The sequence below is a fragment of the Lynx canadensis genome, chromosome B3, assembly GCF_007474595.2.
Source record: "Lynx canadensis isolate LIC74 chromosome B3, mLynCan4.pri.v2, whole genome shotgun sequence".
NCBI classification, from domain to species: Eukaryota; Metazoa; Chordata; class Mammalia; order Carnivora; family Felidae; genus Lynx; species Lynx canadensis.
Window position 1 is genome coordinate 41,524,100 of NC_044308.2, and position 17,134 is coordinate 41,541,233.

General features: G+C 43.2%; 2 protein-coding genes across 8 annotated transcripts in view; one reads left to right on the forward strand and one right to left on the reverse strand.

Moving 5' to 3' along the window:
• The window catches only part of LOC115515836, a 29,639-nt gene extending 18,075 nt beyond the window's left edge, over window positions 1–11,564 (reverse strand). For 5 of the 6 annotated variants that reach the window (XM_030317994.1, XM_030317992.1, XM_030317993.1 and 2 more), the window contains exons 1-5: window positions 11,179–11,564; window positions 9,128–9,409; window positions 6,670–6,845; window positions 3,613–3,730; window positions 2,431–2,505 (exon numbers count right to left, since the gene is read on the reverse strand). In XM_030317994.1, coding sequence (XP_030173854.1) covers window positions 2,431–2,505; window positions 3,613–3,730; window positions 6,670–6,845; window positions 9,128–9,238 — 480 coding nt within the window. In that variant the 5' untranslated portion in view covers window positions 9,239–9,409; window positions 11,179–11,564. Of the gene's footprint in view, window positions 1–2,430; window positions 2,506–3,612; window positions 3,731–6,669; window positions 6,846–9,127; window positions 9,677–11,178 lie in introns of those variants that run through there. The other variant, XM_030317990.1, reaches the window with a different exon arrangement.
• A 100-nt stretch (window positions 11,565–11,664) lies between these two features.
• RPS27L (ribosomal protein S27 like) lies at window positions 11,665–15,146 on the forward strand. Of its 2 annotated transcripts, none has more exons than XM_030317995.2 (4): window positions 11,665–11,768; window positions 12,659–12,767; window positions 13,441–13,551; window positions 14,950–15,146. In XM_030317995.2, exons 1-4 carry the CDS (start codon window positions 11,763–11,765, stop codon window positions 14,976–14,978), a joined length of 255 nt encoding a protein of 84 aa, XP_030173855.1. In that variant the 5' UTR covers window positions 11,665–11,762; the 3' UTR covers window positions 14,979–15,146. The 2 variants fall into 2 exon arrangements, with proteins under 2 accessions (XP_030173855.1, XP_030173856.1); XM_030317996.1 differs by lacking the exon at window positions 11,665–11,768 and adding an exon at window positions 11,936–12,043.
• The last annotated feature ends 1,988 nt before the right edge of the window (window positions 15,147–17,134 follow it).

Consider the following 17,134-nt stretch of genomic DNA (forward strand, 5'->3'; position numbering starts at 1 on the left):
TGGAACATATTCATGGCTATTCTTGAAACAACGTTCTTAGTCACTTCCTGATGTACTTTCTTGTGTAATAGGGAAGAAAGTGGCATTATGGATGGCACACCCAGAATTTTGTCTAACCCCAAATACTTGTACAGGGGTATATGTAACTGCAGCTGTCACCGGTCATGAATTTTGCAGGGGAAAAATAAAAACCAGATGGGCACTGGTCGCTTTAACGATCTGTCTGTCCCCATTCTGGCCACTTGACACTCAGCTTTGGCTCTGCCCCAGATTCAGGGGCAAATCCTATCTCTAGGGAAGGTTTCAAGGAGCCCTGTCTCAGGAGTTCAGGGGACACTGTTAGGTTACCCTGTGACTTGTTCTCTCATCAAACTCTCTGGTTCTGGCCTCTAGGCTTCAGCCTTCACCCTGGGATTGAGTTGGTAAGATTCCCTGTCACAGGACCCGACTCCTTGATTCCTCAGGCTTCAGCCCCCGCCACCATAAAACCAGGACTGTGGCCCCTCCAAAATCAGGACTGTAATTTGCACACACCTATTCTTTGTAGGTAACACACCTGAAATGCAGACCAAGCTGGGGACCTTGCTACCTGCCCTTCATCCTGTGTGACCCTCCCCCACTGCCACTCGGGGTCACTCACACTGTTTTTCCCAACATCTTCCCCCCCACTTTCACCGCTGCCAATAGTCACATTTGCTTCACTTATGGGACACCTTCTTTTGGTACCTGAATCTCTCTAAATTGCCACATCGCTTGTTATTACTCTGAGGGTCCATGGTCCTGCAGCTCTGCTTGCCTGGAAGACCTCCTCCCGGTCACTTCAACTGGGCACCAGTCACAATGCCTAGCACTTAACAGGTGACAGGGAAGCAATGTGGTGGAATGAGCATCTCGAGCACACTTAGGTTCAAATCCCTGCTCCTTCACTTACACAAGGTTCTTAATTCCTCTAGAACACAAAAGAATTGTTGAAAGGATTATATGAGATAATGTGTCTGGCAAGATTTCGTAGTTATTTGATAAAATACATCTGCTTTTCTTTCCTGAACTTATATTTTTTAACAGCTTTATTGATAGTCACATATCATACAACCCACTGACAGAGTGCAGTGCAACGGTTTTTATTATATTCACTAGACTTAGGATTGTTGTTGTTCTTTTTTTTTTTTTCTTGAGGAGAGGGAAGAGGGGGAAAGAGGGGGAGGAGGGAGAGAGGGAGAGAGAGAGACAGAGAGAGACAGAGAGAGAGAATCTTAAGCAGGTTCCACGGCCAGCACGGACCCCAACGCGTGGGGCTCGATCTCACAACCATGAGATCATGACCTGAGCTGAAAACAAGAGTTGGTTGCTTAACCGACTGAGCCACCCAAGTGCCCTTAGACTTAGATTTCTTAAAATGCAATTAAAGCATGAGAAATATGAGGCTTAATAACACTTAAAAAGACTTAGGATGTTAGTCAGCTATACGGTTAGGTAAATAAATGGTGCAATGCTATTATGCTGCCAAGAGAGCTTATGTGATATTGGACTGTGCCAGTACACATGTGATGATCAGAACAAGACAAGCAATGGTTCCCTGTGATTCAGAGCTGACAATGTGTTCAGTCATTGGGCCCGCTTTAAGAGGGATGTGGGCAAATTGGAGCATGACCAAAGAAACATGAAAAGGGTGATGAGAAACGGCAAATACTCTGATATTCATCCTGGAGAAGTAGATTCTAAGAGGAGGCGACCCTGTCCTTAATTAGCTCAGGGCATTCAGTTGGAAAATGAATGACATGTGTTTCCTATGTTCCCTTCCTAGGCCTGAAAGTCAAGAGGTGAATTTATTTTATTTTATTTTTTTATGTTTATTTATTTTTGAGAGAGAGACAGACAGAGCATGAGTGGGGGAGGGCAGAGAGAGAGGGAGACACAGAATCGGAAGCAGGCTCCAGGCGCTGAGCTGTCAGCAGAGAGCCCTACATGGGGCTTGAACCCACAAACCATGAGATCATGACCTGAGGTGAAGTCAGACACAACCAACTGAGCCAACCAGGCGCCCCATCAATAGGGGAATTTAAAAGCAAGCAAACTTTGACATAAAAGGATTTCCTCTTGAAAATAGGAATGGGTTGGCCCTTCCTAACCTGAAATTCCATATTTAATACGTTGCTACATTATTAGCAAGTCCGAGAGCAATGGCTTATAGAGTTCCTACTCTGTGTAATATGCTGTGCTCAGGTGATAAAATGATCCAGCAGGTCAGCCCTTCTTCATTTAAAACCAACCATACAGTTTGTGGGTTAGTCTAGTAGTTCATTCTTTCTCCTATTTTTGATTCCTGCTTTTGATGTAAGAGAAAAGGATGCCCCAAAGTGTCGATATGGATATTTTATTAGCAGCTTTGATGATGGTAGAAATATTCCTAGAATAAGACTTTGGCATTACCTGGTCAGGAGGATTATGCTCTCCTCTTCCCGGCTCTGTGTAAAGTGACTTCATTTTAGTTCTTGAAATTGACCACTGTGGAAACATTTAGGGAAATCAGCAAACACTACAGATCAGCAACATAACTCTCCCCCATCTTCCAAGGTCCCACTGCTTCGAGTCTATTCTACACAGTGACTGCAGAGCTGGCACAATTCACAATGACGACAGACCTTCTACTACATTTTTGGACTATGTGTCTCTGTGAAAGATATACTTAGGGCCAATGGTATTTAACTTTCACCTAAGGGTGATTTGGAATTTAAGTAGTTTAACAGAGTTAACTAGTTTCAGATGAGTGGAATATTTAGGGGGAAATATTTGGGGAAGATTAGACTCATTCTCAACTGCCTTCTAAGTCACATCTATTTTTCTTAAAACTTGTAATAACCCAGTCTATATATTTAAAGAGTCTATAGGGAGACAGAACCAGGACTAAGGCCCTCTGGAGCTGGGAAGATAAGGCTCTCTGCTGGCCAGTGCTTGTCCTGCATGACAAGTGGCTCCTTGTGCCACCTATTGGACTTTGAAAGAACAGTCTCTCAGGTTTTGACTGAAAGGTAAGACACCAGCAAGGATTTTCCGCAGCTGGAACAAATTCATGGTCTTCCCTAAGTCAGAACTATTCTAAAAAGCTAGAATTTTACAAGTCACTAAGAGGGAAATCATCATCAGCCCGAGATTCACAGAGCCAACTGATTCCTTTGTAATCAACAAGCTCTAGGAATTACAGTTGGCATTGACTGAGCACTTAGTATACTGTGCACTTTACAAGCATTACCTCATTCTGTCTTCATATAACCTTATGAAGCAGACATAAATATTTTCATTTTACAGATAAGGAAACAACACAGTAAAGTGGCTATTAGGCTTAAACAGTTTCTGCATTGCCTGCCCATTCTGTATATAGACATTCTGCAAATAGTTGAGTAAGTTTTTAAATGTGAATAAACACAGCACCATTCTTCTTAATACTCTGAGCCTGCTGACCCATTAGCCTTTTAATCAGCTTTTATCTAATGGGAAAACAGAATGATTTTCATTTATTTTTGCTTGAACATGCCTTCCAAGGGAAGGCTATACTATCTCCATATCACTATATCACTATAATATCTCATTAACCTTATAATGACTTACACTTACTTTTTCAGTTTCAGAAAACAAGTTAACTTGGGCTTGGCCAGAATTCTGTGGTCGTTCGGTCTTCTCATCACACCAAGTTGAGGCAGAGGAAATACCAAAGGCATGCATCAAGAAGGACCTATAAAGTTATGAGAGAAAAAGAAGGGTTATGGATAAACCAGAGGGAGAAGAGTTAGTTCTCAAAGAAAGACGATCAAGCCAGTTACATTGAGTAGATGGCACTCTGGACATATTCCTGTGCCTATCATGCTACTAGACAAGTGGGGGAATGACAGCACATCCTGATCTTAAGAAGCCTATGGACTTCTAAAGAAGAGAACACACTCAGAGGAACATAAGGAGCGTGAACCTGCAGTACAAGAACTTGCAGAGAAAAACCACACAAGACAGCAGTGGTCATTGAGAAAGGATTAACGTAGGCAGTAAGTGCTGCAGAAAAGGGAAAGGTTACATTTGCATACATTTTTGCTGACCCCAGCATCTTCATAAAATATCTTCACTGTGAGCTGTGGGGAGACAGGGAAGTATGAGAGAACACCTGGCCTCTCAGTAGCTCACTTCTCCCCTGGAGACTCAGGCAGGCGATGAGAGGGTTTGCAGGAAGCAACAGCTGGAGAGACATGGAGACCAAGCACCCGGCCATCAAGGCAGGCAAGACGGTGCTGGCAGGTCTCACCTGGCTACCAAGTCTTGATGTACCAAATATTAATGATTTTTTTTCCCTCTGTATTTGTCCTTCTTTCTACCTTTCAGCAGGAGTAGCCTGTAGTTCTTTTGGGCTTTGCTTTTGAAAATTTTGAGCCCTCTGGAGAATGGAGAGTAGTAGTTCTCAACCTTGACTCCTCCTGGAATTACCTGGGGAGTTATAAAAAACACTGTCGCCTGGGTCCCACCCCCATATGCTTTTAAACTGACCTGGGATGCTCCTCTGGTGATTCTAATGTGCAACCAAGTTTGAGTCCCACTGACTTAAAAGGTTCCTGGACATAGTAAGAGAGAATAAGATCTACTAAAACGGACAAAGCATCTTGGAAAAGGAGGGAAGAGGGGAACTTCCATGTTGCAATCTAGAGAAATAGCCTTGATTTGTTGTCTGGAGTAATGGGAATCTGGGTTCTGGTTTTCGTAGAGTCCCACAGAGGAGGTAGGAAGGCTCCAGAGAGAATGCCAGTTGGTAAATCTAGGGCGGTGTTTCTAGGTCTGGGATCTGCATGCAAATTGCCAGGCCATCTTGTTAAAATGCAGATTCTGACTCAAGAGGTAGGGGGTGGGGCCTGAGTCTCCATTTCCAGAAAGTTCTTAGGTGATCCCAGTGCTGCCCATAACATGTCAAAGATCTTCATGGCTAGGACTCTAGGCTGTCTCTCTTAAGACTCCCATTTCCATCTCAAGCCACAACCTGTTAAACGTGAAGTGCTCCACAGTCAGGGGCAAAGGACATCCTTCTGTGACCTGGTCTGATTGAGAGCTGAAGGGCAGACAGACCCATCTACAGACCTCCAAAGCCTGGCGGGCTAAAGAGGAGCATATCCTGGCAGAGGATCCCCATGTCAGGGTCCTGGTAGAGTACAAATGGCCCACTCAGAAGAGATGACTGAAGATAGCTTCATGTAGGTATTATTTACAAGGATGAGGCAGGGTTAACAGAAATGAACAAAAGATGGTGAGATACCATCCCTCAGGCAGAAGAACCAAAAGAGGAGGATGTATTGACTGGAATCCCATAAAAGCTGTAGGAAAGGGACACCTGAAACAACTGTTTCTTTTATTTTTATTTGTTTATTTATTTATTTACTGGGGGAGGGGCAGAGAGAGAGAAGGAGAGAGAGAATCTCAAGCAGTCCCCACACTGTCAGCACAGAGCACGACACAGGCTCCTTCTCACAAACCATGAGATCGTGACTTGAGCTGAAATCAAGAGTTGGATGCTTAACCAACTGAGCCACGCAGGTGTCCCTTTATTTTTATTTTTTAAGAGGCCTCACACCCAGCACGGAGCCTAATGAGGCACCTGAATTCAGGATCATGAGATTAAGACCTGAGCTGAGGGACACCTGTGTGGCTCAGTTGGTTAAGTGTCTGACTTCAGCTTAGGTCATGATCTTATGGTTAGTGAGTTCGAGCCCTGCAGTGAAAGCACTGAAGGTGGAGAACCCACTTCAAATCCTCTGTCTCCCTCTCTCTCTGCCCCTCTCCTGCTCACACTCTCTCTCTCCTTCTCTCTCAAAAATAAACATCAAAAAAATAAAAGACCTGAGCTGAGATCAAGAGTCAGACACTTAACTCACTGAGCCCTAGGTGCCCCACAACTGTTTAATTTCGAGAAGCACAGCCACATGAAGAAAATAGCCCACCATGGATAGATCCAGGGGAGCAAATACCCCAATATTTCTCTTCACCCACCTTGTGATTTCCTACTAATACCTCCCATTGGCCCAACTCAGGTAGAAACCAGAGGACAAGAGAACTCAGCAGACACAGTCCATCAAAGTCAGCTTCCTGGGCACAGAGAAGGGTGAAGGATGGAGAGCAGATCAGCTCAGGGAAAACCTAGCACAATCTCCAAGAATGAGGTGAAATGTTCTGCCAGGCCAGACTACTTAGCCTGTTTAGGCTGCTATAACAATATACTCTAGAGTGGGTGGCTTAAATAACAGACATTTATTTCTCACAATTCTGGAGGCTGGCAAGTCCAAGATCAATGGTGTGGGCAGATTTGGAGCCCACTTCCTAGTTCATAGATGGCAGTGTTCTCACTATGTCCTTACATGGTAGAAGGAGTAAGGGAGCTTTCTCAGGCTTCTTTAATAATGGCACTAATTCCATTCATGAGGACTCCATCCTGATGACCTAACCACCTCTCAGAGTCCTCACCTTTCAGTACCACCACACTGGGAAGTTAGGATTCAACCTATGAATTTCAGGGGGACACAAACATTCAGCCTATAGTACAGCCCAGTGGGGCTCACCTTCTGTCAGAAATTTAGCTGGCATGGAAGAGAAAATGACAACAGAGTTTGCACCTGAGACTCTTACCCCTTCTAGACGGGAGCTTACCTGAGAGTGTCAAACATCCTCATAAATGACAGGTGAACTTCAACCCCCACAGCGGACATTTTGGGACAATGATCGTGATCCTGTTGGAGAACTGGTGAGCAGAGAAGAGGCGAGCTTTCAGAAGTTGCTGTTGATTTCAGGAATGTGTTGAGAGTAAGCCACTCAAGCTTTGAATCCTGACAACAGGTGGAGCACAGAGGAAGAGAAAAAGAATACAACCTTGTGACAGTTTGCTGATGACACAGATTTCTCTGAGTTTCTCAGAAAAATACTTAGGAAGGCAGGAGTGTGAAGAGTTATCTTTGGGCCCCACCTCGTACCCCAAATTTCTTAAGACAAAACGAATCTCCCACCATCTTTCTGGGAAAAGTAGGGCACAAGCCAGAGTCACGCCCCCACTCCGGGGCAAGTAGGGATCCGACCTATTTAGAACTGGTCTTGGCTAGCCTGAAATTTAGCACTGGTTAAGTTCTTGGCTTAATTGGAACACCTGTGCGCTTTCCCAGTGTCTGAAGTTGACAAAGGGGGAAGGGAGCGGAGATGGCTGCGCACTTGTGAGGCTGGTACTGAACAGGAGATAACAGAAGTACTTTCTCAGACGTTGCCGGGTAGAACCGCTGGGGAGTTCTCAGCAGTACACAGAATTCCAACTGGCACTTTGGGAAGCCAGGTGGGGGCTCCTTGCGCCGGATCCCTGAGAGCAGACTGCCAAGGCAAAGGGACTCTGGGTCCCTTAATCTACCAGCAGTGCAAAGACAGCGGGACATTTTAGGAGACGCTTAGCTTTGGAGGAGGAGGCAGAGTTGTGGCGTCCAGGTCTTTCTGACCTTGAGTTTTATTTCCCATGCAGTTACTGTGTCTCAGAAGTTGAGGGTTTCGACACTGTACGGGGCATTAGTAAGGAATGGAAGCAATAACTAGGAGTGGTCATTAGAAAGTGTTCTGAGGGGGGCGCCTCCTGGCTCAGTTGGTTAAGTGTCTGACTTCGGCTCAGGTCATGATCTCATGGTTGGAGGAGCCCCACATCGGGCTCTCTGGTGCCAACTTCAGATCCTCTGTCCCCCTCTCTCTGGCCCTCCTCTGCTGGTTCTCTCTCTCCCTCCCTCTCTCTCTCACAAAATAAATAAATAAACTTAAAAAAAAAAGTGTTCTGAGGCCTACTGCATATCAAGTGCCAAAATCAATTCCAGGTTAATTAAAAAGTTAAAGAATGAATACCACAACAAAAGAATTAGAAGAAAGTTTAGCTGATCCTAACATTGCCAAGGCCTGTGAAAACACAAAAGCAAAAAAAAAAAAAAAAAAAAGGAAAAACCAATAGTTTGAAATAAACATATACACGCAAAATTAAAAATTTCTGTATAGTTTTCAAATCACCAAAAAAAAAAAATTAAACAGGATAAAGTTAACAGGAACTAATGAGTTGGGAAAACACTTGCAGCATATGTGATTACTGGTTAATGTCATTAACACAGAAAGGAAGAAATGGATGATCACCTCAATGGAAATATGTGAACTGCCAATAAACACTGGAAAATATTAATTAAATAACAGTGAAATGTGATAAAATACCATACAGTTCTTCAGGATTGACTGAGATAAGGAAAAACATAATATCCAGTATTGTCAAGGGTAAAAGAAAGGGGCATCTCAAATATTTGTAACTGGAATGTAAATTGGTTTGATTTTTCTGTAGGGTAATTGATAGTTTATATTATTATTTTTTTTAATGTTTATTTACTTTTGAGAGAGAGAGAGAGCATGTGCATACAAGTGGGGGAGGGGCAAAGAGACAGGGGGATAGAGGATCCCAAGCGGGCTCTGTGCTGATGACACTTTAGGTGCTGATAGCACTGAGCCCCATGTGGGCTCATGAAGTCATGAACTGCAAGATCATAACCTGAGCCAAAGTCGGATGCTCAGTTGACTGACACTCAGGGGCCCCGGTAGTTTATATTGTAAACCTTACAATGTGCATAACTTAAAAAATTATTTTAAATGTTTATTTATTTATGAGAGAGAGGGAAAGACACAGAGTGAGAATGGGGGAGGGGCAGAGAGAAAGGGAGACACAGAATCTGAAGTAGGCTTCAGGCTCTGAGCTGTCAGCACAGAGCCTGATGCGGGACTTGAACTCACGATCCGTGAGATCGCGACCTGAGCCGAAGCTGGACGCTTAACCGAGTGAGCCACCCAGGCTCCCCAAAATGTGCATAACTTTTGACTCAGCAGTTTGTCCTCCAGGAATTTATCTTAAGGAGATAATCAAGGACGTGCACAGAGACTTACCTACAAGAATGTTTACGACAGTGTTATTTTAACAATGACAAATTCTGGGGACGGAGTACTGAATGTTAAGATTTGACAGAAATGAGGAGTAGCTACATGGGTCTTCATTATTGTATTAGTTTCCTACTGGAACAAAAAACCGTAAAGTTAGTGGCTTAAAACAACGTACATTTTTTAAGTCATAGTTCTGTAGTTCAAAGTCCGACCTGGGTCTCACTGGGTTAAAACTGAGGTGCTGGCAGGACCGTGTTCCTTCTGGAGACTCCAGGGCAGTGTCCATTTCCAGCTTCTAGAGGCTGCCCGCATTCCTTGGCTCAGGCTCCCCTTCTTCCATCTTCAAATCCAGCAACACAGCATCCCTCAGACCTTTCTTTCATCACCGCATCTCTTTCCCTGACTCTTCGTCTGTTTTCCTCTTCCACTTTTAAGGACCCTTGTGATCACAGCGGGCCTACACAGACAATGCTCCTAGTTAGCTAATTAGCAAGCTTAATTCCAGTTGTCATGTAACCGTAGGTCCTGGGGATTAATGCTGAAGTCTTTGGGGGTCATTATTCTGCCTACACTACTGTATTATAGTTCCATATACTTTTCTTCATAAAATGGTATTTTGTAATATTTAAAAAACCTAAATTCAACGTCCACTTCAGTGTATGGATGAAAGGAGGCTATATATTGATAGTATGAATGCTGTGTGTGCATTGAAAGTCATAATGTGGGGGCGCCTGGGTGGCTCAGTTGGTTAAGTGTCCGACTTCAGCTCAGGTCATGATCTCACAGTCTGTGAGTTCAAGCCCCGCGTCAGGCTCTGTGCTGACAGCTCAGAGCCTGGAGCCTGCTTCAGATTCTGTGTCTCCCTCTCTCTCTGCCCCTTCCCCGCTCATGCTCTGTCTCTCTCTGTCTCAAAAATAAATAAAAACATTAAAAAAAAAAAGTCATAATGTGGGAAAACATGTAACACGGAGCAGTGTTCATTATATAACGAATGGGGGAAAATAAAGTCTACAAAAGAATATGCACAAGATAACAATTATGTAAAACCCAAACCCCAAGTATATTACTATTTACTATGCAAGTAAATAAAAAATGTTGGGAAGGTCAAAATGTCAATAATGTTTATCTCTGGATGGTCATTTTAATTTTCTTCAATTTTTCTCCATTTGCCAAAATGTGTGAAATAAAAGGTGATTGACAATGTTATCTAGCACATTTCTCTCCTTGGTATCCTTTTAATTACACTTGCTCACATCCATCCCTCAAGTTCATCCTCATCAAAAATACTTCAGTTCAAAGGGGCACATGCACCCCAATGTTTATGGCAGCGCTATGAACAATAGCCAAAATATGGAAAAAGCCTAAATGTCCATGACTGATGAATGGATAAAGATGTGGTATATACATACAATGGAATACCACTCAGCGATGAAAAAGAATGAAACCTTGCCATTTGTAACAAGTGGATGGAACTAGAGGGTATTATGCTAAGTGAGGTAAGTCAAACAGAGACAGATACCTGATTTCCCTCATATGTGTACTTTGAAAAACTCAACAGATGAACAGAGAGGGAGGCAAACCATAAGAGGCTTTTAAATACTGAGAACGAACTGAGGGTTTGGGGGGGGGGGGGGGGGGCGGGGGGGGGGAGGTTAAATGGGTGATGGGCATTAAGGAGGGCACTTTTCGCTGGGGAGGTGGGGAGACACCTGGGTGGCTCAGTCAGTTAAACATCCGACCCTTGGTTTTGGCTCTGGTCACAATCTCAAGGTTTGGTGAGTTCAAGCCCCATGCTGGGCTCCATGCTAACAGTGCAGAGCCTGCCTGGTGTTCTCTGTCTCCCTCGCTCTCTGCCCCTCCCCCACCTGCACTATCTGTCTCTCTCAAAATAAATAAACCTAAAAAAAATTAAAGAAAAAAAGGCAGGCACTTTCGTGGATGAGCACTGAGTGTCATATGTAAAAGATGAATCACTTGGTTCTACTCCTGAAGCCAAGACTACACTGTACATTAACTAACTTAAATATAAATAAAAAGAAAAAAAAAACCCACCACATTTCAAGTCTGGCTCTCAGTGACACCATTTTTTTCAGGCCCCAGTTGTCCACGGAGGCAGGAAGGAACCATGCGGTGAACTAAGCCTGGCAGCGAATCCTGCTTCTTAAAAACTTCAGGGCGAAGCTAACCCAAGGCACAGCCGCATCCCACAAAGAACTTAACGGGTACCTTGGAAGGTGGATGCTCAAGTATAGGAACCCTTCATAATTTCTCCAACACGGGTTAACGGTTTCGATTGACGCTACTATTTTTTCAAAAACGAACAGAGAACGGCGGCGAGAGCCGGGGGCCTGGCGACCAGGACCGTGGCGGGGGCCACCCACCGCGCCCGCCGGGTTCCCCTACGCCGCGAGGCTCAGGCGGCCGTCAGCGTTCCCCCTCCGCGGCCTAAGCCCCAGGAGGCTTCCCAGCCGGACACACCGCCTGAGCCTCACTCCGGGCACCGCTGGCTCGACGCGCAGCCCTACGGCCGGCGGCCCTGGCCCAGGAGCCCGCGAGGCTGGTGCGGTTCGGGCGTTCCGCACGAGGGGAACCTCAGGGCCTCTCCTGCAGCCCCTGATCGGCTGACCCGGCCGAAGCCGACCCCCACCACCGAGAGGAGCGCCTAGAGCGGACCGGCCCGCCGGTCCCGACGCTCCGCTCCGCCCAGCCGCCTCTATCCCGGAAGTTGATGCAGCTCGCCAGATCGCGTGCGGCTCGTTAGGGGTGTCGCCTTAGAGATCGGGACTGGCTGGGATTGCGAAAGGATCAACATGCCTGTGAGTTGTTTACTTTCTGGCTTTCCGTTTATTTCGGGCTTCTCTGTCTAGGGGTCCTGGGGGCGGGTTAGCCCGACGCTTCCGCGGGCCCGGGGGTCCCTGCCTAACGCATTTCAGGGGCGCGGATCGCGCAGCTCCTCCGCGCGTGGCGGACTTGTTGGGACTTGCCTGGACGGCGCGGCGTGTCGGGCCCTGCATGGGCGTGGAGCGGGGTGGACCCGGGGCCGCCCAGTGCTTAGGTCTCGAGTCCCTAGCTAGGGGGACACAGCTTCTCGGTAACACTCAGCCTTCTTGGGTTTGGGTGGGCGCTCGCGAGACTGTAGTCTTTGGAGTCTTTTTGCTCTCCTTGTGCTTGGTGGTTCTCTCCTCGTCTCGGAAGCGATTTTCTGCTGGTTTCCTTTTTCAAAACTGTCTTCGCAGTTACCCTACTTGTTAACTGCATCAAGGACAGTCAGGCTTCAGCCGCTCAGAGTTCCTGTCAGATCAGATGTTGAACCCCCGGGGCAGAAGTCACCCCCGTGTTGGCACTCTCCGGTCTACCTCAGCGATTTCTACTTTCAGCGGGTGCACGGTTGGGGTCAAGTTCTTACTTAGCACCACAGTGTTGTTTTTATCGGAGACTGTTACTCAGCGGACTAAAGAAGAACGAGATTAACCTTACCATATGCTTCTTGATCGTCCTAGAGTTCCTTTACCGGGACGTAGAGAACACAAGCATTATAAAAAGCATGGATTAAAGTTAACAGGCTAAAAAAATAACAAGTATCTGACATGTTGCGTCTGCTGAGTATGACTTTATTCTCTTTTTTGCGTGTGTATTTTAAGTCTGGTTAAATCTGCCACCATTGTGGATTCATTCTGGGAATAATAATACGTTTTTTTTTATTCAGTTGGCTAGAGATTTACTCCACCCGTCCTTGGAAGAGGAAAAGAAAAAACATAAGAAGAAACGTCTAGTTCAAAGCCCAAATTCCTATTTTATGGATGTAAAATGCCCAGGTAAAATTTCAGATCTTAATTCCTTTCTCAAGGAAAATTTCTGAAGGGATTGCTAATGTGGTGTGTATGTTTAGATCCCTTAGGACCCTTTGTTGACTAGCAGTGGGATTACAGAATTGGAATGTCAAAAGGGACAGTTTCCTAGTAAACTATTCAAACCACAGGAGAAAGATTTGGGGGCGGGGGTGGTGAAGAGGAGACTCCAAAGGGGATATGACATTTGACTTACTAAGTGTTAAGCTATGCAGATGATTAGTTTTCTTGAAACTAATCATGAAAAGTATGTTGATTCTTCAGTGTAAAGCTGTGCTGCCCAGTGTGGTGGCCATTAGCCATAGGCAGCTACTGAGCACTGGAAATGTGGCCAAAATGGGAAATATTCCTTAAGTGTAAAATGTACACCTGATTTTTAAGATGTAGCACATACACACACAAAAACCATATTGATTACATGTTGCAATGGTAATAATATTTTGGAAATACTGAGTTCAATAAAATATATTACTAACTTCACCTGTTGGCTTTTAAAAACTTTTTTTATGTGACGTTAAATATGTGGCTTGCTGTTGCAAACATTAAAGTCTTAATCTTTTACAAAGTCTTTGGTAGAAATATGTTGAACAATATGCTTTATTTTCTTCTGCTTTTCGCTTTCAATTTGCCCTTTTTCTAGGTTGCTACAAGATTACCACGGTTTTCAGCCATGCTCAGACGGTGGTTCTTTGTGTAGGCTGTTCAACAGTGTTGTGCCAGCCAACGGGGGGAAAGGCCAGACTCACAGAAGGTATGTCATTTGGCCGTTTCTAACCCATTGATGAGATTTTATGATTATAAATGTCTTCCTTTACTAAAAACCAGTTTAAAGGAAATCTTAAATTCATTATTACCAAAATAGTTGTGTCTTTCATCGTATGCTCTTTCAGTAAAGAGTACCCTGCTCAGATGGCTAAGTTTATATTCTTGACTTTGTAAAGAACTCCTGTAACTATTATTTTTCTTAGTTTGGAACACCTAATTCTGTTACAGTTAGTCATTTAGTTTGTTTAACTTGGAATATTAAACATAAGTCAAAATGGAGCCAAACAATAACTACATACAATAGGACATACAGATTTTTAAAACCATAGAATTTTAAAAATTCCATCATAAATATTTTGTTTCATACATAGTTGACGCATTTGACTGAAGACAGTTTTTATCATTGCTGGCTAAGCAACAGAAAACTAATGTATAAATTAAAATGCCAGAGGTTTTGATTTGTGAGTACCTGCTTAATAAAACATCTCATTTAAAAATTTTTATGTATTTATTCATCTACTTATTAAAGACTTTATTTTTAAGTAATCTCTACCTCCCGTGTGAGGCTCAAACTTACAGCCCTGAGATCAAGTCACATGCTCTACTGACTGAGGCAGCCGGGTGCCCCTAAAAATCCCGTTTGAGTTGCTCTTTCACTTTTGTGCACCAAGAAAAAAAAGAGTAATTATGAATATTGTTTTCCATAGTAGTACTTATAGATTTATAGTTCCATAATTATATTTGAAATTTGCTTGTGATATTTTGGGGAGTTGTGAATTCCACATTGTTCTCACCAGAAGAGTTATAAGTAGTTTGGGAACTGATCTAAAATCTATTTTGTGTGAGCTGGTGAGATCTAAGTATGAGGTCAGCATACAATATTTAAGTGTAGTGTTGCTCTCAAAAGTATACTTGCAAGAGTTTTTAAACCTTTATATCATGCCATGATCTTGGAGTTTTGTGCCCATGTGCTGATGGATGATTAATAGGGTATTAGAGTTTTCCTAGCAGACTTGAAGAGCATCCTCATCAAAATTAGTTTCTTGGGAAGTGATTCAAAATAATTCCTAAAAACTAAGATTGCATTTACTGATAGCTGGCGTTAAAGTTTTAACTGTTGAATGTAGGCTCATGGTCTTATGTAGACTCCAACATAGCATTTGAGAAACAGGAATAATAGTTATAGTCACATCAGAATAAATTCAAATGTACAAGATTTATTATAATAAAGTTCTAGTATAAAAGGATAAATAACGTATATATGAATGTTAATCTAATATTCCTAGAACTTTGTTTTTTTTAACTTAAAAAGTACTTTTTGTCATTAAAACTATACTAGAGATAGAGTACACTTGTTTAACGTGCTCTTGTGATTCCTTTGCAGGGTGTTCATTTAGAAGAAAGCAACACTAATGATCACACAACCTCTTGAATTTGTGTTCTATCGCAGAAAGCCTTATCAGTTCAATAATTCCGGTTAATCTACCAAGATAATGTAATTATGTTTAATTTTGTAAGGTATACAACAGTCATCTCCTATTTTGGTGTCAGTTTTTCAATAAAGTTTTGATTATGGGCAAATTCCCCTTTTTATTTTTTTTAAAGTATGTGTGAATATGCTATATGTTTATATGTATACTGTGTCTGTGAATTTGGTATAAACATTTTAAGAAGTGTATTCTGATTAGTTTGTCTCATTTCAGGACTGGAAACCCTAAATATTTGATTTTCAGCCCTTTTCCAAATTGCTGTGAGTGGGCTAAACAATTAAAAAATGGAAAGAAGTCCATTATTTGTTAATTCTAAAAATAGTTTGTTATTGTAACTATTGAAACACATTTACAGAAGTACATATTTAATGCTGTAACAATCAGTATAATTACAGAGTAATTATAATGTAATGGTTTGCGTTTTTGTGGCCCTAACATGCTGCATAATTTAGTAGAATAACTGCAGCTGGGGTCTGAGTTATAGGAAACTCCTTTTGGGGTAGGAAATTTGAGAGGAGACATCAGGAGTAGCATGATTTACCCCAGGATGTCCTGGTTGGGAATGGTAGATGGCATGGAATTCTCTGATCCAGACACATGAGCACACCTGATTACAGATGTGTGTTGAGTGGCTCTGGTGTCTCCTTGTCATTTTGATAGTTTATGGAGTGATCCTAGGGAGCTAGGAAGTGGAGTGTATCTCCCTCTAGCCACATTGGACTGCTTGTATTTGACTTGTTACCTTTAAAGTAGGCACTTAAGATGGGCCTTTGCTATCAAGAGATGTTTCTATATATTCATCCCCAGTCTGGAAGGCTGATCCTTAAACATATTCATATACAAGAGGAATGTGGAACAAGAACTGAAAAACTTGGGGCACCTGGGTGGCTCAACCTGTTGAGCGTCCGACTTGATTTCTGCTCAGGTCACGATCTCAGGGTCTTGGGATTGAGCACTGCATTGCCCTCTGCATTAGGCTCCATGCTGAGTGTGGAGCCTGTTTGAGATTCTCTCTCTCTCCCTCTGCTTGCTCTCCCCTGCTTGCCCTCTCTCTCTCTCTCAAAAAACAAAAACTGAAGAACTATCCAAAGTTTGGAATGTATTTAATATATGGAGAAGTAAATAACCCAAACGTTTCCAAACTTGCTTGGTTTATGGTATCTTTAGAGTCTCAGGAATTTTTTCAGAGTTCCTTGGCCAAAACAAAACAAAACAAAACCTAACAGTTAACATTAAGTAGTTAGGTTCTAATACATGTAAATTAAAAACAAAAGTGGTATTTTTTATCTCATTCTTAAATGACCACATTAGTAATCGAATGGGTGTCCCTTTTGGGCACTGCACGGTTTCTCAAAATTGGGATCAGACTAGACAACTGCCATCTCCTTTCTTCCACACTGATTTTTGCATAGTACTTGCTTTTTATCACAGCAATGACCCAAAACCCAGCTTCGCAAAGATATGACATCATCAGGGGTGCCTGAGTACCTCAGTTGGTTAAGCATCTGACTCTTGATTTTGGCTGGGGTCATGATCTCATGGTTCTTGAGATGGAGCCCTACATTGGGCGTTAGGCTCTGCACTGACAGCGTGGAGCCTGCTTGGGGTTCTGTCTCCCTTTCTCTGTCCTTCCCCTGCTCAGCTCTCTCTGAAAGTAAACATGGAAAAAAAAAAAGATCTGATACATCGAAAGGAATGTGGTGTCACATATTAACTATCTGGAACTACAAGCTGGCATGGTATCCAAAAGATACCCAGTATCAAAGCTTTTCTTGTGCCTCAACTCACCTCAGCTTGCACAGTTCAGGAAACTTGGCCCCATGGAGAGCCAGTGGGGATGGCAGCCTATTGAAATGGAAAGGAGCAAAACCTGTGATATCTAATCTAGAGGGCAAATCCCTGAAAATTTCCTTGGAGATAGTACTGAAAGAAAGGGTTTGTACTTCAAAAAACATATCCAAGGATTAAGTTATGGAGATACTTGGCACTGGGAAGTGAATGGTGTATTGACTTTTACTTCATTATTAATCCAAACAGTATTCCTGGGTTTGAAAAATATGCAATAGAACACTAGGACTT